Raw genomic sequence first — 26,889 nt, 5'->3', positions numbered from 1 at the left:
AAACATTCGCAACGCAACCTTAGTGTCTCTTGCTTGCTTCTTGTTCTCAGTAAAACATTGTATAGAAAATTATTTAAAAAAAAATAAATAAAAATAGTAATCATATCCGAGATTTTTTAATAATAAAATGAAATCTAAAAATAAAATTTTAATTCCGCCATCACAAATATGGGAAAAGTGTGAAATTTAATGAAAATATGAGAAAAAAAGGATGGCGAAAGGGGGATGACAGTGAGGATGTTGATTCGTTGATTTTAAAAGGATTTCCAGCTTTCAAGCTCAAACGCTTTTTAATTTGAATTTTTCTCTTCAAACATTAACACTATTTTCATTTTTTTAATCCGTCATGATTTATAACTCTTTCTATCTACTTCTCTCTCATTTTGTTTCTCTCTCTCTCTCTCTTTCTGTTCTATTCTTTCTTTATAGCCTTTCTTTCTATCTCTTTTTTCTAGTTTTCATAAACTTTTGTTGGTTCAAATTTTCTACATTTTTATTTTCCGTTTTTAGGCTCAATCTAATTGCGTGTTGGCTATTTATTTTGATGGAATTTCCTTCTTTTCTTTGTTTGTGCACGCGGTATAATAAAGAAGCATGAATGGCCGACCTCTCAGAGATCTCCAAGATCTTTCACTGATAATCCTTATCATAAACACTACTAATTCACTGCCCGGCTTATAAGAATATCAAATGACACACATCGAGTGCGCGCGCACGCACACACACACACACACGCCCCAAACACATACACACATTCCTATACAAAAAACACGAACACACTTACGTATATGAAAACACGCAGATAAAAACGTTATAATTTATTCAAAAGCAAACAATAGCGCACGTGCACAAGAATATCATTTCCCGTACAATTACGTAAATTGTAATGCATACGCATGCACACACACACGCGCGAACGCACACATACACACAGACACACACATATGCCCACTTACACAAATACACACACACAAACAGGAAAAAAGATACACACAAACACCTTTGTTAAATACCCTGAGGCATTACACATATATACATTTTGTAGTATAGCGATATATAAATTTAAATATTTATGCATGGTTCTATTATTTTATACATAAATGCGTGTTAATGCACATTTTAATATGCACAAAATACATATTTTTATCATTTTTTGGATAACGAATGACAAAAAGGGTTCAACATTTATTTAAGGCGGGAGCTTAGTAACGAAGAGTTACAAGGGTACAACGACACAGTACAGCACGGTGGTGTTGTTTTAATCAACACTCTTCACCGCACACGCTTTATATAAATATATAGATATATAACGTTTGCGAACACACCACACAAATGTACACACACACACACACACCACACACACACACACACCACACCACACACACCACACAAATGTACACACACACACACCACACACACACATACACACCACACACAAATGTACACACACACCACAACTGTACATAAACAAATTGTTTTCTTCAGTTATTTTGTTTACATGCGTGTGTAGATGTAGGTACGCATGAAAATGTTTGCGTATTTATTATGTATAAAGATTTCTAGTGATGAAGATGTTCTATTATTCTTTCCCGAAAATCCGCAAACTACATATTTTTGGAATAATAGTTTGAATTTTTAAAAAAGTTAAATTGTTCTCGTGTTATCCACCGCGTGCTTTGCAATAATTTATTTTTACTTTTTTGAAATATTAGCCATTTGATATTAACGTTCATATAATTTCGCAAAACTTTCAAGCAAAAAAAGCATTGTTAACAATTTTTTTGTTTAAACCTTAAATTCTTTTTTTGGTACTTTCTAAAACTAATTCGCCTCCAAGCAATTATCAAACAGAGAACAATAAATTGATAACGAATGGATAAAATTATATAATAATAATACATGCAATTGTATAAGATACAAGATACATATGCATGGACTGCAAACAAACACATACATGCATCATGCAATGCAATGCATGCATGCATGCATATATATATATATATATATATACATACTTACTTACTTGAGCGTGCAGTGAGCATACTTGTGTTCAACAATATGTTTCTAAGTGGCCGTGCGAGAGACCGCAGACAGATGAAAATAAAGGGACAAGATTAAGTGAGAGAACGATAGAAAAAAGACAGAAAGAGAGAGAGAGAGAGAGAGAGAGAGATGTGGAGAAATGTAAGAGTGATGCTCCTGGTCATATAAGTTGAACTGCTAATATTTCAGTTACATACTTGGACCGTTTTGTAATGGATAAGCTTCGTTGTTTTGTGGTTATCTATCTTTATAAATTACTGTTATTATTATTATTATTAATATTATTATTATTGGTTTATTATGTTTGAATGATATTGAAAACAGAAATTTCTTTTCAATGTTGAGTTGAAGTTGAAAAATTTATGAAAAATTATTTTGTTTGTATCTTTATATATTTTTTAAATCAAATTAAAAAAATTTAGTATTGACATAATTTGGTTTGAAATGAACGTTAAATAGTTAAAATTTTATTCGATACGTTCAGCTCCAAAGTAAACCATTTTTTTTATTTTTTCAATTTAAAACAATTTCTAAAATGTTAATCATCATTGCTGTCATCTTCTTCATCATTATTATCAAATTATTATTTCACCATTGCTAAAACTACTAACCACAGATGTCGATCTTTTACTCACTTCACCATCATCATCGTCATCATCGTCATCATCATCATCGTTTTAATAAACAGAATTATCTCATCATCTTCATAAATATCTGTAATTTGATTGTATTTAGAATATACCAGACGTATGACTTATTAATCTCTTTAAACATAACCTAACATATCATTTCATTAAACGTTCAAGAAACATAAAAATAATAACCATAAAAATAGCAAAGTAATGAAATAATAATAATAATAATGAGAACTCTTTTATTTCTTCAAAAGCCAAAATATAAATAAAAATTACAATTAAATTAAAATGATCAATTGTTATAATAGTTAAAAGATTGAATTAATGGATAATTTAACATCAATGCTCGTCATTATGATTGTGTACAAAAATGATAAAATAATATAAACAATATATTGCATAAGTAGATGCTATTGCAGAATTGATTAAGCTAGATCTAAAATCGTCACGCCAGCTTATTTTAGTTTGAGATAAATTGAAAGAATTATAAAGACCTATTGGCGAAATTTCAAAAGTGTTGATTAAAATATTGCAATGTTTAATAATAATAATAATAATAATAATAATAATAATAATAATAGGATGGTGATGATGGTAACGATAACAAAAATATTATAGACGCACGGAAAATATTAGCATTGACTTCGGCAATTTTTAAAGACCGATTAGCCAAATAATGCAAAATCCGTTCTAGCAACGTATATTTTTGCTTTCAGAACAAAAATCATTGATTGTTAATGGCGTAAAACTTATTTTCGCCATCACAGATGTTAAAAAATGAAAAGTTGAACATAGAATAAATATTATTTCAATAAAGAATTGGAGTGAGATGATAGCTTGTTTTTCACTCTTAAATTTTTTTCTCGAAATTTTGCAATCGGTTTTGATCAAATAGGGACTATTCGGCTATTTAGAAAATGCTTATAGAAGCGATGATAAAAAAATTATGATCAAAAGTTGTGAATACATTTCAGTAATTATATTCAAGTTAATATTTTATAATACTTATCAAGTTAGTATTTTATAATATTTATTATAACCATAATTATTGTTGTCATTTATGATTTGAAGCTTATTAATATTAGTACGGTTAAAGGTTAAAGGTTACTCTCTTTTGCGTTACCTTCAGAGGTTTCAACGACAAACACACACAGCGTATATGAATACGCGTGCAAACCACGCATCATAAACATTGCATATGATAGGCGGGGATCTCTTTGTATTCGAACCCAGTCATTGCAATAGCAAGACCAGGCACCTTTAACCATGGAGCCATCACGCCGCCCATGTTATTATTATGTTATTATGATTATTAATATTATTATAAATTAAAACATCTAAAAATAACTTCCTGCCAGAAGCAAGACAACAACAGCTTCAGAGCGAAATTTTAAAACGTCATACGTGTTAGCAGCAAAGAACATCCACCAAAGAACCAGCAGCCACCTACATCGTTCAGTGCTTTAAAAAATTTTTTTTTGATTTACCGAGAAAAATAATCCTGGTTACATAAGCCCAAAAATGTCGCATACATGTTCGTTAACGTTCGGGTACTACATGAAAAAATTGAAACAACGTCAATATGTAGGACCAGCAACGACAACGTCATTAAAATTTAAAACAACAACGACAACAACATCATTAGCAACAATTGCAAGATAAAACTTCTGCAAAAAACAACAGCATGTTTAATAAAGATATCAACTACAACAACAACCACAGCGACAATCACACTTGTTGAAACAAAGGCATTAACGTCAAAATTAACAACACCAACACCAACAACATCAACAAACAATAATCCGATTTCTGATGTGTAAATCGAATGTAATCATTTTCGAATCAGCCAAATATGATTGGACGTCATTTCTGTTGCAGAAAGCAAAACCAACCAATCACCTGCGACAATGATTGTGACGTCAAAAACATAAAATAAAACCAAAACACATACAATAAAAGATTATTAGATACGTTAAAATATTTGTACAACAGTTTTGGCAGCATGATAAGCATTAGTAAAAAAAATTTTTATAGTGGCCGCTGTGTATGTAATAGCAGTAGTTTTAGTACAAGTAGCAGTAGTAGTGGTAGTCGTAGTAGCAGTAGCTGTAGTAATAACTGTAGTAGTAGGAAGAGTAGTATTTATTTTGATACTGTTAATGGTACTTGTAATTGTGAGTTTTTGTTGTATCATTGGTTGTAAAAAGTATATATCAATTAGTAATTAATGCTAGTAATAGAATAAGCAGTAATAACAAAGTAGTAACTGAAGTGGCAGCCAAAAATGAACAAAACTTTTTTAAAAGTGACAGCAAGTCCTATCATTACAACGAGCAAGAAGGTTAATTATTATGTACTTCTCTCTTTCATTCATTGACCGATATGTATGTGTGTGAGTTTGTTTGTGTGGTAATAGGAATGTATTTAGGGGTATGTAGGAATGTAGGTATGCATTCAGGGATACGTATATTAAGTAAAAACTGTATATGCAAAATTTTTTTCTATTTAAAATGAAAACCGAAAAAAAATATTGTTATACTGCTCGCTCTTCACCTTTCTACGACGGTTACTGAACGAACAACACTGTCTTTTTTGGGGAAATTCTTTCTGTTTCTGTAAACTCGCTCGCTTAACGTTATATAACTGGATATTGTTCATGTACATAGAATGATGATAGATGACATAAATTAGCGACTTACGTGTGTTGAGTGTTTAAAATGTCATAAAGTTTATTTATCAAAATCGAACAAGAAACCACTCACCCATTATTGTTAATAATATTTTTATTGCTTGTGTATATAAAACCAAAATCCAAGATAAAGAAGGTATTCCACCAGATCAACAACGTAAATATTAAAACAGAAAATTACAATATAAAATATAAAGAGTAACGCAAATAATAATTTGTAAAATTGTTCAAGAGCTTTAACCGTGTTCAAGAGATAACTCTAACTTAACGCCAACGATACACTAGGAGACCTTGCTCCCTAGAGCTTAACTAGTTGTCTGACTCTTTCTAACCAGTCAGTCCCTATTGTATGTCACCTCATCCTTATTACACAAAGTATTATATGCTCTGATCAATTATACGTTATAATATCTTATATTAAGCTACTTTATGTCTGTAAATTTGCCGTCTCGTCGTAAACTACTTTTATAACTAAACTCTCATTAAAATTACATACCTACTTTAACACTTATCTACATACAACGTTTATTTACTATTACCTCCTAACCTAAATTATCCTCTACATAATGACATATAGACGAAAGGGGATATTTCATTGAATAAAGAAAATTTAAAAGTCAATAAAAATGTTTCAGCAATTACACAGAGAGAGAATCAGATGAATAGGCGCTAATTAAAATTGAAAATAATATAATTACAAAAATTATTCAGCTGGAATAAATTAAAACAACATCTTCTATGTAAACGGACAACACATGGTGTATGCAGTTGTCCTAATTGAACAAATGTGTTTCTGCGACTGAGTCATGAAACAAACACGCAAACAACGGAAATGCAAACACATGAACGAACGAACGAATGCAAACACGTGAACGTACGAACATGTAATAAACGAAATGAATGCGTGAATAGCTAAGCACGTAGCACGCAACAAGTCATATGATCATAAACAAGGAAATGAATGTTCGAACTCAAAAAAACAGGTTGTGAAAACAAAATTAAAATTTGTCGATACAGATCAAATAAAATGCAATCAGGCCATTTCAAAAAAAATGTTTATAGTCTAAAATAAAACTTAAAAACAAATTTTGAACTATCAAACGCTGCTCGAACGTATCAACAGACATATTTTATAAAACATTTGTGAAATAAAGAATTAAAATGAATAAAGAAAGTTTTATTTGAAATAATATAAAAATAATATGCTCGTATTGAAAAATAATTTTTTAATATCATTTTTCATTTTTTTTCATTCATTTATTCATTGTTTACTGTCAGAAATATCCATTCTTGAAGTTCGTTCATTTGGAATGAATGGATGAACAAACAGTTTTCTAAAGGCAGACTACTTACTTTTCTTGTTTAAAACATAAAAAAATTAAACTGCATCATAAATTGTACGTGTTTGTTAGTTTCATTTCAAATGATTGTTATTAAAATAAAACAAAATGACCACATACATTTCAAAACATTAAATTTCGCAAAATTAAATTAAAGATAAGTATGTGCATGTTGTTCGAGTGAGTGTGTGTGTCTCTGTGTATGTGTCTGTGTGTATATCTGTGTGTTTGTTTGAGTGTGTTTGCTAAACTTTAGAGTGGATGAAAAAAATGTATAAAACGTTTTATTATCATTTTCATTAGCGGTCGTCGCATAGATTGTCATTACACTGGACATTGTGGTCGGCAAACTGTTGTTTGCTTCCATTTTTAAACTTTGACGAGTGTTTCCTTATAGTTTCCTACTTCAAAGACAACTATAATTATTTTTAATTAATAGATTTTTTGCTGTGTTTTCGTCGCTTTGAAATCTGATCATCATAATCGATGAACATTTTTATATCGTTTGTTTTTCTATAAAGTTTAGAAATTATTCATTCAAAACTTCACAGTAAAAAATCTCATAAATCGAAGTTGAAGTAAAATTTTCAGACGCAAAATTTAAAAAAAAAATAATTTATATTATTGCAATTTTCTTACTTTAAAATATTTAAAGTGTTGTTTGTAAAAAAAAAATCTTTTTCTTTTAACCCAACCGCGAGCTGATTTTTAAAAAAATTAACAAATTCACGTTTCTCAGAAATTATTTAACAAACAATTTGTAAATTTGAACAAAATTGTAAATTTAAATTTTTGAAATTCTTAATGATCACTACTATAACTCATACTGTTGAATTAGGAATAACGCCTGAGATTAGCATATGCACAGCTGATGGATAAAATGATAAGTCTGTTTCTCTGTTCGCAATTTTGCAATTTGTTTCCAGGGTAGAAAAAAACAAAAATTCAGAATTCTACATAAAGAAAGTTTTTTGCAAATTTTTTTTAACTTCTGAATATATTCTATCAGTATTTTTCAGGTTATTTATATGTTTCAATTTCTTTATCTTTGCTCTGTTCTACTTTTCGCTCCGTTTCGCTTGTTCAATGATTTTTTTTCCTCCTTGCGGAATAATTTAACTTCAAACTCCACGCAAACCTGGGAAAAAAGGCAGAAATGACAGAGTTGTGTTGTGAGTGAGAGAGAGAGAGAAAAAGAGAGAGAGAAAGAAAGAAAAACAGAGGGAAACAGAGAAAAGAGGTAAAAAAGAGATAAGGTGCGTGAATATAAAAGAATAAAAAAAAATGAAAAAAGTGAGAAATAAAAAGTGAAAAAATTAGAAAAAGAGTGAAAGATAGGAGATTGCTAGAGCAAAAAAAAATGCGAAAATGAAAGAGAGAAAAAGAGAGTGAGAGAGAGAGAAAGAGAGAGAGAGAGAGAGAGAGAGAGAAAGAAAACGAAGATTGATAAAGTACTCTTAATTAAAAGTTCTCTCATGAATAAACAAAAACGTTTATATGAGCAAGAACACACATAGTACATCGTAGAATACAGCACGGTGAAGTACAATGCAACTACATGTAAGCAATCCAGTACGAACAATCCAAATTTTGCCAGACGGACGGAAACAGGGGTAGCAAAATTAGCGAAGTAAATTATGAACACGTAAAAAATACAATACAAATCTTACATTTTTTATATTTATTCACAATAATAATAGTAATAAAAACAATAATAATAACAACAATAATGTAAATAATACCAAATACAAAATGATATAAAACTAACAAAACAAAAAATCAAACGTCAATAAATTGATTTGAAGGGCGAAAAAGCTAGCCCAAACAAAGCAGAACACTGAGAAACAGTCATAAAACAGTTCTAACGGTGTAAAAATTTTCTATATATGAATAAATTATAGAAGTATTGAGGAGCATAAAGTATTTTTCTACTATTGTATTCAAGTTTATATACCCGAAAACATACATACAAATAAACAAACATACATTAAAACATACAAACATACTCACAAAACACACGCATACAAACATACAGACACACTCTAAGAACACATACATACAAATATATAAACATACGCGTACAAACATTTAAAAACATGCATACAAACTGCAAACATAATTAGAGAATATGGTGCATACATGAATTTCGTACATGCAAACAAACATAGATATAATCAAAATATATACTGTTGTAACCCTTGACTCTCGTAACTACCAACACCGATGTTATAACTTCTGAGATCTCTATATTTCCAACACCAGAGTTGTGGCTTCCAACGACTCTCGAGTCTTCGTTATTCCGTAGGTTCAAGATTTTCCGATAGATAAACACAACTGTTATTTGAATACCAACGGTAATAGAGACAATAAACTAATCCCAGTAACTACATAAATCACATTTACAACTCCACTCTCTCTGCTGGAAACCTCACTTGAAACCTAACTGCTTTAAACTTCGCTAGAAACCTCACTTGAAACCTGACACCGCTCTTTGTATCTACGCACGTACACACACACACACGCACGCACGCACACGCACACACGCACGCACGCACACACGCAATATATAGCAAAGATGGACTGACCCTTCTGCATATTTCATCAGTAAGCGTGACTCATTTTTGCGTTAGCGTATAAATGATGATGACCTTGTGATAACGATGATTGCAATAATGATGAAATAGTTATGCAAAATGTAATGATGATGATATGACTAGATAATGATAATGATGGTGACAATGATTATCTAGATGATAAAGATTATGATGACGATGAAGATGGCAACGATTGATATAATTTTAACATACTCATATTCAAACAACAGTCATACACGCACACACACACACACACACATACACACAAACAAACACACAAAACGATAAAAAAATGATGATGATGACGATAACAGTGATGTGGATGTTGAAGTTAACATAGAAAATAAATTTTTTTTTAATTTCAAATTATGAAATCTTGGCAACGAAAACGATAATGAAATGAATGATGATGAAGATGATGCAAGTGACAAGGATGGCAATGATACTGATGAATATGATGGTGAACATGGTGATGACGACGAAAGGATGACGACGATGATGACGACGACGATGCCGTATTAATAATAACAGACAAAAGAACGCACCGGCTCGTCAAAGGCGAAACAACAAACATATTAATGAATATCTCTGATGAGCTATTGCAATGAGGATGATGAAGATATTGATCAGATCAAAATGGTGATTATAAAAATGGTGAATACTACGCTGACAATGATGAAGGTTGAGGCTATAATGATGATTTTAAGAATGGGGACTATAATGACGATGATGACGAAGATGATGACGAAGATGATGACGAAGATGATAAGGATGATGACAAGGATAAGGACGTTAGCCATGATGAAGTTGATGACATCGTTAGCTTGTTTTTATAAAGAAAAGATGACGATGACATTGACAATGATGATTATTTTATAATGATGATGATAGTGATTAAGACACTGATGATGATGATGACGACGATGATGATGATGACGACGACGATAATGTTAAATACAGTGATAAAAATGAAGACAACGTTAGCTTGTTCATAAAGAAAGGATGGTTACAGCGGTAATAATGATAACAAAGATGATGACGACGACGATGATGATGGCGCTGATGATGAAGTAGAAATAAAAGTTGTGATGAAAATGTCAGAAAGATTTATTAATATATAAGAATGGTGAAAATTATAATGGCAATGTGGATGAAGAAGAATGATTAAGGATGATGATGAAGACGAAGACGAAAGGGGGAAAATTTGATTGCGATATTTATTAAAACGACGGCAAGTCTGAGGATGACGAGGTTGATGATGTCATTAGATGTGACGTCATAATGAAGATGATGACCATGAAAAACAATAATAATAATAATAATAATAATAACAATAATAATAATAATAACGTTGTAATAATAATAATAACAATAAAGATTTTGATAAAGCCAACGACGATGGTGGTGATTATGAAGATGGAATACTGTTTACGAAAAGGCAATGAAGGTAAGAAAAAGATAGAGTATAAGTGAGAGAGAGGGAAAAAAAAGAAAAAAAAAGAGAGAGAGGAAGAGAGAGAGAAAGGAAGAGAGAGAGAGAGAGAGACGCACACGCGTAGACAGTTGAAGATTAATTTATTTTATTTGCCAACCAAGCGCCAATGAAAACAGCGTTAAAGTGAAATTTTTATAGCGCTTAACGCTGAAATATAAATTTGCTCAAGAGTTCTAAAGAAGTTTCTACCGACGGAAAGAGGTTTGGAAAATTGTAATTAAAACAAATAACTGCATTGCACTAAGAAAGGAATTTTTTTGATTTCAAAAACTTTTGCTGACTGGTCCAGATAAACAAACAAAAAAATCATTAGGTAATACCATTGAAAGAGTTGCTGTTAAAAATACATTCGTGTGTGTGTGTTTTCATGAGTGTGTATGTGTGCGTGAGTGTGTGTGTCTGTAGGTGTATCAACACTTATGTTAGTTAATATAAAAGAATGTACTATGAACACCCCATCCTGGCAAAACGTTCATTGGATCAGTTGTTTATTTTAATTTTTTTATTTCATTTTTTTCAGTTTTTAACATTCTCGTCTCATTGTTTACCTTTTCAGTACATTTTTCCGTCATTCATTCTTTTTTTGTATTTAGTTTTTATTCACACCATCATTCAGTCATCAATTCACTTAGTGTTATCTTTTTGAATTTATTTTATCAAGAATTCATTCATACTCTCATTCACTCATTTATTCATTCATTCATCACCCCCCCCCCAAATATTTCATCATTTGATCATTCAAACCCGACAGCCCCTTGTACTTGAGCCGCCGTCAACAAGAGGCGTTGGCAGTCCCCTTCAAGTATTGCCCACCTCAAAACTGGACGAAAGCAGTGCTCAGAGTTCAAAGATTGTGGTTCTGCTTGCCTTGATTCTGGGCGGTACCCTGGTCTCCATTGTCATCCTGTTCTGCTGTGGCAGCTGCTTGAAGACAGTGAAAAATATTAAAAAGTTAGCTGCGTGTTTGGTTTAGTTGATTTGTTGTTGGTTGATTGGTGGGTTAGTTGGTCGATTAATTGGTGGGTTAGTTGGTTGATTGATTGATTGTTGAGTTAGTTGGTTGATTGATTGACAATTTTTTGGCTGTTTATTTATTTAACTGGTGCTTGATTAGTACTTTTTTTTACAAAATTAGTTTTTGGTAGTAGAAAAATACAATAAAATTGTTGACAAGAAGAAAAAAAACTGTATATAGTTGCATGGGTTATTAGTTTGACGGTCGGTTGTTGAGCGTCATTTAAGTGACATTTATTCGTTCGTTGATTGGCCGATAATAAGCAGTGATAACAATCGACTCGCTGCTTTTAAAACGTCCTTACGGTAAACTTCAAATTAAACAAGACATCTGCGAAAAAATGTGTACCCACATAAATACATAGGTACATACATAATTATATATGCACACTAACGTACACTTACATACATGCATGCATACATACACACACACAAACGCACGCGCGCGCGCGCACACACACACAGATGTAGATTAAATATCTCATGTATAATACAAGTCCCATTCAAATTCCGCACATCAGGCATCTGACTGAACGCCATAAAAATGCGTGTGTATGTGTGTGTATGTGTGTATATGTGTGTTGTGTGTGTGTGTGTTTGCTTTACCTCAAATGTGAAGACGATGACGACGATGATGATAGTATGTAGTTTTTATAGTGATAGCAGGAGAACGTTCATTCCGTTGTTTTGAGCTAATGATGGATTGCTGCTCTTCAATGTCATTACAGTACTAGAGGTGGCATTTTTTTAAATAAAAGTAGTAGTAGTGGCAGTAGTAGCAGTAGCAGTAGAAGTAGTAGTAGCAGTATTAGTAGCAGTAGAAGTAGTAGTAGTAGTAGTAGTAGTAGTTGTTGTTGTTGTTGTTGTAGCAACAGTAGTAATATTAATAGTAGTATTAGCAGATGTAATAGTAGTAGTAGTAGTAGTAGTATTAGTAGTAGCTGCAACAGTAGAAAAAGAAGTAGTGGTGGTGGTAGTGGTAGTAGTAGTTGAAGCTTGAAGCTAAAATAAAAAGAAAAGTGACAGAAAAAGGAATAAACATGGCCGTTAGCGATGATGGCAGAAATTGTTGAATAGTTTTTTTTTCATTATTTCACAGTTATTTTTTTTATTTTAAACTTTCTCCAGTTACTGCTGTCTATCTTCTATTATAATGTTTCATGGTTTTTTAATTACTTTAAATTTAAAAAACAAATAAATTAAAACTTCCAGTTGGAACAACAAATCGCGTATACGTACGTGAATTATTAATGAAAAAGTGTCTTATTAATATTAAAATGTTCGAATTAATATTGAAAAGATGGCCTAATTAATAATTCATGAGGCGGCAAGAGCCCTGATCAATATTCATAAGTCTCGTCTACGTCACAGGCTCTGCGATGTTGGTAGCTAGCTAGTTGCTTGCCGATGATGACACGTTTAAATATAGTTTCAGGTAGCTAGTGATGCTTCCCGTGTTTGTTTGTTCGTCTGTGTGTTATGTGTCTATGTACGTGTACCTGTGTGTGTGCGTGTTTGCGTGCGTGTCTGTCTTTTTGTCCAAGCGTGATCATTGATGCATGTGCATTTGTTTGATTGGTGGCTTGTTTGTTGATGTGTTTATATATGTTTGTTGAGGTTTTTCTGTGTTTTCGTATGTTTGCGTATTTGTATGTATGTCTATGTATGTTTGTTTACATTTATATTTGTTTGTGTATGTTTGTGTATATTTATGACGTGTGTGTTTGTTGGTTGCGTGAAAATACACGCTCAAACGTTCACTTTCGTAATTATTCTCTGCGTTTGTTTGACTGCGTCTGCGTGTTTACGCACTTGGTGTCGGCATTCTTGCTGTTCACTTTTATGAATTTACGCTGGCCAGTCGGTGTGTGTTTATGAAACGGTCGAACCACTTTGAAGGCAGACAGGCAGGCAGGCGAGCCATAAATTCATAACACTAAAACCAGAATGAATGCTTCTGCTGCTGCTTGCCAAACTGCCCGCAACCTCCTTGCGTCAAGAATTCAATCAGATTTTATTGCGCTGTTTTCTGTTTATGTACGTCGGCTATATTGATATATTGCATATGTATTATGTATGTATGTATATATATATATATATATATGTGTGTGTGTGTGTGTGTGTGTGTGTGAATATGCATGCACCGATCATGCATATACAAATGTTATACATGCACCGATCATATACATACAAATGTTATACATACGCAAACATGCACGTACTCACATACAGACACACGTCTCACATGCATGCGTGCCATCAACCCATTTAGAATTCCCGATTCAATTTTGCATTTCCAATTTTGCATATTTTTTCATTTAATTTTTATATTTCTCTGCCTCTCTCCTTCAGACAAACTGCATTTTTTGCTGCTTTGATGTTGGAAACGTCTTGTCGCAGAAGAAATGAAACATAAACCCCATTATAAACACACACACACACGCGCGCGCGCCGCGTTACAACAGTATTCTCTCTTTTACTCTTCAAAAAATCAAAAAAAAATTTTTTACTCTGGCTGGCAGACGCAGAATCTTTCATAGCATGCAAAATGACCATATTGCAGAATGAGGAAAATTAACAGGATGACATTACGACACATTACAAATACGAATAGTACATAATAACCACTATAGCCAACACATCCTATCACCTCCCTTCAAAGAACAACACGCAACGATTGTCTCTCTCTCTCTTTCTCTCTGTGTGTGCGTGTGTGTGTGTGTGCGTGTGCGTGTGTGTGTGTGTGCGTGTGTGTGTGTGTGTGTGTGTGTGTATGGAGTTTGTGTGTGTGTGTGGAGTTTGTAGGTAGGTAGGCAGATTGTTTGGAGACGGCACTTTTGTTTGTTAATTATTTATGCGCGGCATGCAAGCCTCTAAATTACTACCTTTCAACTAACATTTATATTTCTTGCACTGCCTGCCATCAGGCAGGCCAAACACATCACTACTTCTACGTCTAATACTACAACTACATTCACTGATCAACACAACTGAGGTTATTACTACAATTTTTTATTTTAGTATTAAGATTAAAACAAACATTAGCAAAATCTTCTTCACACTCAATTTCTATTGTTGCAAAAAGTTATATATATATATATATATATATATATATCTGTGTGTGTGTGTTTTTTTTTCACGCAAACAAATACAAACATATGCAAACGTATTCGCGGGCAAACGCTTGCGAAAACAAACGCCACAAACAATCTAACAAGCCGGCATCTATAAGCAAAGAACGGTCTCAGTTTATTTCGTTCCCTAACTCACTCACGCCACTAGCCATGAGCTAATTGACGCTACAATCGCTCTTTGACGTCATCCATCATCATCATTGTCGTCGTCATCATTGTCGTCGTCATCATCGTCGTTGTCGTCATCACCATCATCACCATTATCAAAACTATCATCATCATCATCATCATCATCATCATCATAGAAATTAAAATGTCTGCCTTCGGTTGGGAGCGTTTATTGACACTGCAAGTAAACTCTGAGCATAAAAATTAGACCAAATAATGATGATGATGAGGATGATTGTGATGATGGTGAGGATGGTGACGATGACGATAATAATGATAAAGATGTCGATGATGATTATTATTATTTTATTAGGGTAATATTGATAATGATTTTGTTGGTAGTGGTGATAACACTGCTGATTAAAACTATGATAAGGATTATGATGATTGATAATGATGATTAATGAGGATTAACGATTATGAAGCTTATTAATGATGATATTGTTTATGACGACGACGATGATGATGGCAAAGATGGTGATAAAGAAGATGGCGATGATGATAATGAGGGTGAAGATGGTGAGGATCATGATGACGTGATAACGTTGAAATCGTAATTGCGCAATTCTTTTTCATCACCCAAAAGGTAATATTAAATTAATTTATTTCAAGTTATGCTGTTTCAATGTGCAAAGTTGCACTAGACGAACCCAAATATTTCAGAAAAATAGGAAAATAATAATAAAATATAATAATAAAAATTATTATTATTATTATTATTATTATTATAGTTGTTGGTGGTGGTGATGATGATTGGTGGGTAATAAGCATGTTTCTTTGCAGGTCTGCAATATGATTAAGAAAATGATGATTTGCCAAATAAAAATTATCTTTATTTTTATTTCTAGTTCAAGTAAATTATATTAATTTTTTTTCCTTCAAACTATACATACACATAAGCGTTATATTAGGAAGAAATTGTTGAAAAACTCGGTTTTTGAAAATAAAGAAGTCAAGTAGATAAATAACCGCCATTTATAATGATTCTAGAAAATGTCATGCGTCAAAAAGAATAATAGTAATAAAAATAACAACAATAACACCAACAACACTATAACAAAAACATCAACTGTGTTGTCATTTTCTTAAAATGTTGATGACAATTTAATAATGATAGATGAATGCGATGGTGATGATGATAACCATCTTTGTTTTAGTTTCGCGCCACAAATTGTTTATAACCATAATCTTTTCATTAGTTTGACGTCATTGTTTACGTCATCGTAATTCCCATTATCACCTAAACACGTGCTATCTGTGTGACGTTATAGTTATGGTGATATTGACGTCATCAAACTCATCATCGTTCTTATAATAATCATCTTCATCATCAGCATCTTCTTCATTGATAGTATCCTTCATATTATCAAAATTATATCATCGTCGATACTATCATTGTCAATCATTGCTATTATTGTCAGTATCATTTTGTTATCATCACCGTAATTAACACTATCATTATCATCATCAATGACATCATCATCCTCGACGTCATCATTATCATCATCTGTTTCCTTCGCTTGTTTCCAACTGCTCCAAGAATATCGCTTAGATGGATGACAAAATTGGATAACTTCATTTGGTGTTTTGGGTGTGTGTGTTTGTCTGTATGTATGCTTGTGTGTGTTTGTGTTTGTCTGTCTGTATGTGTGTTTGTAGCCCATCCATCCTATTTTTTCTTCTTTTTTTGATTTACTTTCAATGTTTTTTCATTTTTCTTTCTCTCTCTCTCTCTCTCTCTCTCTCTCTCTCTTTCTCTCTCTCTCTCTCCCTCTCTCTCTCTATGTGTGTGTAACATATCGCTGTGTTGTTTTTGTTTGCTGTAAAAAATGCTGATGGCAGATTGAAAATTAATTGAATTCAATGATAATAATACTAACCTGGCTGTATTTGGCATTTGACATAATGATAATAATTAATTTTCTCATTGCAAAGAGTGATAATGGTGATGATAATAAAAATGACGATGATGTTTTTATGATAATGATGACGATGTTGCGGTAATGATGATGATGATTATGGTAATGATGATGATGATGATGGCGTTGGAGATTAGGACAAAAAAAATATTTGAGAAAGAAAAAGTATATTTATGCTCTTCCAAAGAGTAGAACCTTAAAACGTTTTTTTTGCAGAAAGTTACACTTGCACACCAATCGAACACTAACTTTGGAACAACAACAACAACAGAAAGAAAAAACGCACTCAAAACAACAACAAAAACAACTACAACATAATAAAGAGCAGCAACAACAGCAACAACAACAATTCTACCAACAATTTTCCTTTAATGGAACAAGCAACAACAACAACGACAATAATGATAACATAGACACTAATAATCTGAGCATCCAATCATTGCACAGCGTCAACAACAATGATGATTCCGATAACAACAACATCAACAACACTTCCGACAACAATTCAGGCAGTTTTTCAAAACGTCAACAACAACAACAACAGCAACAGTATGAGCAGTTTCTAATTGGTAGAATTAAAGTGAGATTAATAAATTTATTCAGGAGATGCGTTGATGTTCAACAAACCTCGACAAAGTCAACAACAACAAAATGTTTTGCACTCATTCGCTACAACAACAACCTCAACAACAACAGCAGCAACAACAACAACAACAATTTTAATGTCATAAGCGACGAAGACGACGAGAACGCTGCCACACCACTAACACGCTCGCAGCAGCAACGCTACTCTCTGCAACAACAACAACAACAACAAAAAGACGCACACGTACACCAAGCAAACATTAAACAATCGTCATCAACATCGTCGTCGTCGTCATCATCGGCTTCGTCGTCATCAACGATGACACAACAAAACAAACATAGGACTCCCCGTAGCGAAGTGGTGTCTGTGCAGATCAACACGACCATGCCACAAACGCCACCACCACCAGCAGCCACAAAACTGGCGACAGCAACGTCAGCAGCTTCACCTTCAACAACGTCAGAAACGACGATGACGCCGTCGACCACAACCTCAACAACGACATACATCGCCAATGAGTGAGTGCAGAATTCATTTTTAAAATCATCTTTTTAAATGACACTTTTGTGCTAAAAAATTGGAAATGTACAAAAATTAAGCAAAAGTATTTTTTTTCATTTCAACAAACTTATTCAAGTTTATTTTTAAAAAATGAAACAAACAACAGCAATAACAACAACAAACATCAACAACAACAAACACCAACAGCAACAACGAAAGCAAACCAACAACATCAACAACAACAAACACAACAAACCGAAAACAACAACAAATACAACACACCAACAAAAACAACAACAACAACAAAATAACCACATCGATTGTAAAACAACAAAATTGTAAACACGAAACAAAAAACCATTTTATGTTGCTAATGTTTTATTTCATCTAAATAAAAATGTTGTCAACTTCAGCATTTAAAAAATTCAAAGAAAATTTTTATAAAAAGAAATGCATTTTATCGTGAAAATAGTTTAATGAACGAACTGAAAAATAAAAAACTTAAAAAAGATGAAAAGAATATGGAAAACACATAAAAAAATAAACTCGATACAACTAATGTACGAGGTATGTGAGTACAAATAATGTACACAATTTTCACAAAATAAATTTATACAAAATGAATTTATACAATCATTACATACAATACAAACATACTAAAAAATAACATCCATATTTCGTACGTATGCAAATAATGTATGTATGAAAATAATAATCTAAAAAGTATGTATGCATACAAATCATATACAAAATGTGCATGCATACAAACAATATACAAAGTATGTATGCATACAAATACCAACAATATACAAATTATGTTTGTACGTTTCATTCTGTGCGTATTGGCATTCTGTACCTGAAGTCTGGTGAGAATTGATTCTCTGTAATGGATATTCATAATGGTCAGAATTTATGTTTTGTATAATTTGTATGTGTGTGGTATGTATTGTATAGTGTGGTTTTTGTATATTGTCAGTATATTATCGTTTGTATATTGTTTGTATGTTATTGTATTTTCACATGTTTGTATAATGACATTCGCAATTGTACTTTTATGTTTGAATAATGGTGTTTGTATGATGGTGTTTTTGTATGTTTGTATAATGGCATTTTAGTATGTTTATAGGGTAATAGTCGGTAAGTTTGTGTAATGGTATTTTTACGTTAGTATAATAGTGAGTGTACCAATGTCTTTGTATGGTTCAATTTGTATGTTTGTGTGATGGTCTTTGTATATTTGTGTAATGCAATGTGTATATTTGTACAAAGAAGTTTATATGTTTGTTTGACGGTCTTTATATGTTTTTATAATGACATATGTTGGTAGTTATTATAGTATGTCGATAGCTTGGTCTCCATGTTCATAGTTATAATTTAAATGTTTTTTTTTCTTTACTTCATTCTGTTTTTATGTATGGGTTGTTTGCACGTTGTTGCAACTACTCTATGCTTAAAAATTAAAAATTTTACAAAAAACTTTTCAAATATTAAAAAATAAAATTAATTGTGAAATACATTTGTAGTAAACAAATTTTTTTCAAAAGTAATTTTTTTAATTATTGAACAAAATTTTTCTTATTCATTTTCAATCTTTCGTTTCATTAATTTCGCCCATCTATCCATCCCACCTTCCATCCATTCATCCATCCATCTACCTATACGTTTTCTGTTTTAACCATCCATTCATTCCTTCAACTCTGCCTTAATCTTTTTTCCAATTTTCATTTTATTCTTTTTAGTCTTTCATCTTAGGTATTCATTCTTCCATCCATATATCCATCCATCCATATATCCATCCATATATCCATCCATCCATATATCCATCCAACCATATATCCATGTTTCATAACTATTTTATATATACTCTTATCTCTCGGCTTATTCCTATATTTTTTTCTCTTTCTTTTTCTCTCTCTCTCTCTCTCTCTCTATCTGTTTTTCTTCTCTCTGTTTTTGTTTGTCTTTTATTTCATTTTTCACCTCTCTGACATTCTTCTTACTTCATTTCTACACAACTATCAATACTTCAAAAAACTTTTAATTCCAGATAAATTTTCATGTTTTCAAAATTATATTTTCAATTTTCCTTTTTAAGAATATAGAAAAAAATAAAAATAAATTGAAAAATAAAACGTAAAAAGTGTTGAATAGTTTCATTAACATGTTTCATACCATCAGTTGGCCTGTGAGTGAATATTTGACGGATGCTTCTGAAACATTCACTTTTTTAACTTTAAAAAATAAATTGAAATAAAAAGTGAAGAAAGAAACAAGTAAGGAGAATTCTAGAAACGGTTTTTAAATTTTAAAAAGGGCAAAATTTTAAAACATTGTGCTGCCGGCTATGAATTTCAATTCAAAATTAATCGTAACGAACGGGACTACCTACACGCTTGCATATTTTTACTAAAAATAGAGTACACATTCGACTTTTTGTAAAATAATTATATTTTTACTTGTAGTACCAATTTATAATCACACTTGCCATAGTACAATTTAAAAGTACCATTTTATTATCGGTCACTGCAACTGTAGAACCAGAAACTTCTATCGTTGCACCATTTCGCCAACCATATCATTGAAAACAATTTTTTTTGACAAAATTTATTAAATTTAACAAAATAAGATTTATCTTTATTTGCTAAAATATTCGCTATTTGAAAAGTTATGTATATGAAAAATAATAATAACAAATCAATGGATAAACTCTTAAAAATAAACAACATCTATTCGTTCGAACGCAACAACAACATTTAAACTTGAAAATGTTTATTGGCTGCTTGGCGACACGCAAATGCATTCATTAGCATGCAAATATAAAAACGCCATTCGCCAACTACTTTGCGCGTGCCACCAAAACACTCTCAAATTTGTCCTCTAACTGACAATTTCTAACTTTAGAATTAGCAAAACATAGAAATATTTAAAAAAAATTTTTAAAAATCTAAATTATTTCAGATTTAGAGTGAATTATTAATGATCCCGAAATAATGGTCGGTCATACTCTAGGTAATCGGCTTTTGGCATGGTTATTTCTATTTTTCCTTTATTGGACGAATTATTGTTATTACTGCTGGCACTATATCAAACATTTATGCGTACCATCCGAGTTAATTTTATAACGAGAAACCGTAGTTTTAATTAATTAATTAATTTAATCAATGTGATTACCAAAGCATTTATCTTATTTGTCTATTTTTATTAGATAATCCCTAGCCACAAGGCAGCCAGTTTGCATGAATTAAAAGTAAAAAGATTTGAATTATTTAAAACCCTTTGGTTTGGACGGTATTGTGATGAGAAAAATGACGATGACGACGATGTGATGGTGATGACGGTGATGATAACAACTAAGATGATTTTAATTTAATGACTAAACTATGTAGATTGCAGTGATGTTAAAAGGCAATATTAGAACGATGATGATAATAATTATTACAATAATAATTTTGACGATTGCTGGTACGTTGAATGTCATGAATTAATGATGAAGATGTTTTTTATATTAACGGTTCTTTCTTTGAGAATAACAGCAGTGATAATGACGATAATAAAAATGATGAAATAAAGCAATGGTGATGTTAATGGGCGATGATGAAACTGTAAAGTAGTGATAATAGAAGGAAGGAAAATGATAAGAATGATTAAAAGTTTTATTCTGCAAGACAATAGATCACAGCCTTTATAAAAAAAAGTAGAAGCAAGCCGATGAAACGCTCTCATGGCATCGCGACACGTCACAACGTTAATTAAAATGTTTTGTTTTCTTTTCATCACTTCCAATTGCTTTCTTTGTATTTTTTCATCAACTTTTTGTTTTTGTTTCAGCTCATTATTTTTTGTTTTTTTTTTACAAATTTTTCTTCGTTTGATTTTGTTCTGAAATGTTATCAATTTTTCAAAATTAGTTTGAAGACTTCTGAGATACACTAGAACAAACAATTTCTCAAAAATATATTTAATCTAATAGAATAAAAATATAAAAGTAGGACTAGTAGACAGCTAAACTTGTAACATAAGCAGGCAAATATTTATAAAAAATTTAATAAATATATTTATTTGGATAAAACTAATTTCAATTTTTATTCAACAAAACTTTTCTTGAACAAAAATAGCAAAAGTTGATTTGTGTAAATTTTTAAAGCTTTTTTGTCACCTTAGTTTAACGTAAACAAGATATTTTTTACAAATTTTAAGAAAAATTCGATAAAAACATCTAAACCCAGGCCAAAACAAAATTTCTAGAAAAACATTTTTTGTCAATTTTAATTTAAAATCTGTAAACAAACAACGGAATCACACACGAACATACATACATATAAACTCATTTCCAATGTTTGTGACAAGGCAAATTCCAATCCATTTTCTAAGAGAGGGTGAGTTGGATCACCACAAAATGTGAAGTTTGCAACCGAAGAAGTATTTTTGATAACGACTGAGATTGGAAGGTCATGGCAGACTTGGAGGCCATGGGGAACTATTCATCGTTCAAAAAGAATACAGGAGCGAGACCCGACGTGGTGGTAGAGTCGGTATCAACTGACACTGTTATTATAGTCGAACTGACTGTGCCGTTTGAGGTTAATATAGCAGCAAGTCACGCTCTAAAACATATCCAAGTATGAAGAGCTTGTTAGTGAGATACAACAAGGTGGGTTAAGTTGTTTGTTGTACGCAGTTGAGGTCGGTGCAAGAGGTGTTGCTGGTTGTTCGGTGTACAGCTTTTTGAAGGATTTGGGTTTGGCAGGTAAAAACGATCGAGTTGTATGAAGAACATAGGACATACAGCCAAGCAAGCGTCTTACTGGATATGGTTACGTAGGAAGAAAAAGGAATGCGTGTTTAAATAGTTAACAGACGAGCTTGTATGCACGTAAGACTTCCGATTACCCAACACTTCCAGATTCGACTTAGCGTGTTACTTGGCTCGTCGATATAACTCACATTGTGATAGGTTTATATGTGAACTGTCTGGCACGCCTACACAATTTTTCAGTATAAAAGAAGGTGATTTCAAAGCGAGGCAAATTGGTTTTTTAGCTAGAGACATCCAACTGATCTCTGGGTGTGGCCCTGTATGAAATTAAAGGGCCGAAACACTCATTGAAGGAAACTTCTTCTGAAGACCCTCGCCGAACGCTCGCTATGATCGAGTTTCTACATACATACGTACTCAATTGATTCCAACCATCACAAACCAGAAATACTGTTTGCTCTTTGTAATTATCAACCCTGTAACCGTGCAATGTAATTGTACGATTAACTTACAGTACCCTACTGTTGTGTGTGTATGTGTTTGACTGCTTTTAGCATAAATTAATTTCAAAAAATTTCTTTATTCTGTTTGCGTTGCAATAAAAATAATAATAATAACAAAAATAATGCATTAAAATCATTAATCACAATCATAATCATCGTCAGCGTACATTTCTAGCGGCAAGTTCGTCATCATTATCATCATCTGCGTCATTATCATCATCTACGTCATCATCATCATCGTCGTCATTTTTCGTTGCTTGTTTCACAAAATCGTTGTCACCATTTTTGTGGTTGTCATCACATTAATTACAAATGATGTTTTCATCGTCATAATCAAACAGACCGTATTTTTCACATTGACCATAACAATAATGACCATCGCCATCATCAACCATTCTAATGGAAATATTAATAATCATAATAATAATTATTATTATCATCATTATCATCACCATAACGACCATCATCATCATCATTAAACAGCGTCATGTATAATTAATTCATCAAGCAGCGCTGTAATGCCCAGTGGTCAGTTTTCTGGGAACGTGAGATCAAAAAGGTGGTGGACAGCAGCAGCAACTGCAGTTGCTACAGTAGCTGCAGGGCCTCGTTGATCTCTCTACTTTTTTCACATCTTAAAATGCATGCTCCAAAGGCTGGCATCATCATCGTTGTCTTTATTATCGTTATCATCATGTTTCGCTTAGCCCATCATCATCATCTTAAAATATATCTCCCAAAAGTTGGAATAATCATATCATCTTTGTCGTTGCCATCATCATCTTTATGATTATCATCGTCGTCATCAGTTTTTTGTTATCAACATTTCCATTACCCTTATCGTCTATTATTATTATCATATTATTATAACTATCATTAATTAATTTAACTATCATTAATTAATTTTATTTGGTCTGACCCTTTTCATAGAAGTCTAATTAATTCCGTAGTATCGTCATCTTACGCAATTTACTGTGATAGAAACACGATTTGAACATAATTTAATGCTGACTCTATTTCTCTTTGTGCCCTTTTAAAATGTACGGCGAGCATTGTTGAATATCTATACAATTAACATTATAAGTTTTATTATTCTAACTTTATAATTACAATGTATATTTTAAAATAAAAATAAAAGGATGTTCTCATTATTATTATTATTATATATCAACAGACAGCCAGCAAATTTAGTTATAAGCAGCGACGAGTCGTCAAAATCTTCGCGATTCGATGTAGACGTGGCGTTCGAGAGATACAAAAGAGCTTCTTCTACGTGCGCTGGTTTGTATATTTGTTTGTATGTGCTGTTTGTATGTTTGTTTGTTTATCTGCATGTTTGTATGATTGTTTGTGTGCTTGCATAATTGGATGTTTGTATATGCTTTTATTGTTTATTGTATTTTTGCACGTATATTCTTACGTGTACAATTATTTGTTTTTTCAAGCTTGTCTGTATTCATATTTGTTTGTACGTATATGTATCTTTTTTCATGTTTTCTGTATGCTGATAAGTAAATTTTGTTGTATGTTTGTTTGTATATGCATGCATTATAAAGCATCTTTTTATAGCTGCATGCTTAAATCAATTACTTCTTTTTGTATCATTCGTTTTTTCCATTTTTATAAAATGCTATTTTATGGGACATTCACGTTTGTATGTTTGTTAGCGTCTAAAGGTTTCTAATGCATCTGTATTGTTTTTTTGTATGTTTCATTTGTGTGTTTGTATATATTCTGTATACATCTGTATGTGTCAATGTATGTTTTTGTATTGTTTTTCATACAACGAAATTTTTTTACAATAATTTTACGATCTACCTACCTGTAAAGTTGCTTATTCAGATGAAATGCTCCGTGTCTCAAATTCTTCATTGTTTTGATGTGAATTCTCATTGTTAGAGCTTATAGAAAGATGTTAAACCGTTGGGTGCAATGAACATAGATTTGCAAATACACAGACAACCCAACACAAAAATAAATACACAAACATACAAATACACAAACATACAAATACACAAATACACAAACATACAAATACACAAACATACAAATACACAAGCATACAAACGTATAAATATATAAACGCTGACTCAGGTGTGAGTGTGTCGAACGTGTATGTGTCAATCTGTTTTTATAATTTGAATACGTTAGCATTTGCTTTACATTTCATTTGTTTGTGTTTTCCCGCTTTTTATTTTTCAAAAAAAAAAAAATCAATTTTTTTTTCATTTTCTACGTTTTTGAAAATTATTTTTTGTCCGAAAATTTTCGTCCCTTTTGATAAATTATTTATCATCATCTTCATCGTCGGCAACATTTCATGGACACATCTTTGAAGTCATCATCGTTATATTTTCGTCATCGTCAACAACAACAACAACGACTTCTTCATCATCACCATCATCGTCATCGTCAACAACAACTTCTTCATCTTCGTCATCATCGTCATCGTTAACAACAACAACTTCTTCATCTTCGCCATCATCGTCGTCGTCATCATCTTTAACAACAACAACATTAATTTCATCATAATTATAATGAGCATTATCATTTGTATTGCAACGAAGATAATGATCGTGATGAAAATGATGGTGACATGATGATGATATGATGATGATGATGACGATGATAGTTTGACAAGATGATGACGAAATTATATAAACAATCGCACAAACAGTAAAATTTTTATGTTACCAAAAATCATCAATAAGATTTTAACGTAAATTCATATCGCAAGTGACCAAAACACTAACAACTGCAAACTATAAACCAATATTACAATAACAAACCCAAAGGTTTGGAAACCGGAAGTGCAGTCAAACCGGATATGCTTGAGGTTGATGCGGCTAGACAGAAGAAACACGGCGGCAAGGATGATGGTGGTGGTGATAATTATGATGATGGTGATGGCGATATAACCAACCAAAACAAGTTAGTCAGCGATAATGATGAAGATGAAGTTTGACAACGACAAAATGATGATGATGATAAAGATCGCGCAAATTATGCTAATGCGAGATGATAGTGATGATGACGTCATTCTAATTTATAAAGTTGATGATGACGACGATGATGACGAATAAATAATGACTACTACGTAAAAAAAATATATAACAAAATAACATTAAAAAGAATAGCATCAAAAACATCAACAATAATAGCAACAACACTTACGTAAACATCAATAACAACAAATACAACAGCAACAACACCAATCTTTAAAAAATCATGCCTCTAAGTTATAATCCCGCCTATAATAATATCAATTAATTTAACTTTAACAAAAACAAAAAATATTATTATTATTATTATTAGTAGTAGTAGTAGTAGTAGTAGTAGTAGTAGTAGAAGTAGTAGTAGAAGTGAAAGCATTGCTAGTAGTGGTAATATTACTAAAATAATTACTATTTTTTTTTCTTCATTTTCAATATTATTAGAGCAATAATAACGGTAGGTTTTTTCGAGTACATTCATTTTTGATGAAAAAAAAGACTTAACAAAAGAAGATAATT

At 31.9% G+C, this 26,889-nt stretch overlaps 2 protein-coding genes across 2 annotated transcripts; both read left to right on the top strand.

Moving 5' to 3' along the window:
• Positions 1–9,700: 9,700 nt before the first annotated feature.
• HELRODRAFT_165630 (hypothetical protein) lies at positions 9,701–12,343 on the top strand (the record flags this gene model as incomplete). Its single annotated transcript, XM_009032163.1, has 4 exons — positions 9,701–9,761; positions 10,040–10,119; positions 11,548–11,730; positions 12,332–12,343. The coding sequence occupies 4 exons, from the start codon at positions 9,701–9,703 to the stop codon at positions 12,341–12,343; spliced, it is 336 nt and encodes a 111-aa protein (XP_009030411.1).
• Positions 12,344–15,257: 2,914 nt separating this feature from the next.
• Positions 15,258–18,139, top strand: HELRODRAFT_165629 (hypothetical protein; the record flags this gene model as incomplete). Its single annotated transcript, XM_009032162.1, has 2 exons — positions 15,258–15,296; positions 17,303–18,139. 2 exons carry the CDS (start codon positions 15,258–15,260, stop codon positions 18,137–18,139), a joined length of 876 nt encoding a protein of 291 aa, XP_009030410.1.
• Between the last annotated feature and the right edge of the window lie 8,750 nt (positions 18,140–26,889).

The sequence above is a fragment of the Helobdella robusta genome (genome assembly GCF_000326865.2).
Source record: "Helobdella robusta unplaced genomic scaffold HELROscaffold_8, whole genome shotgun sequence".
In the NCBI taxonomy this organism is placed as follows: domain Eukaryota; kingdom Metazoa; phylum Annelida; class Clitellata; order Rhynchobdellida; family Glossiphoniidae; genus Helobdella; species Helobdella robusta.
This window is presented reverse-complemented; position numbering and strand designations above follow the sequence as displayed.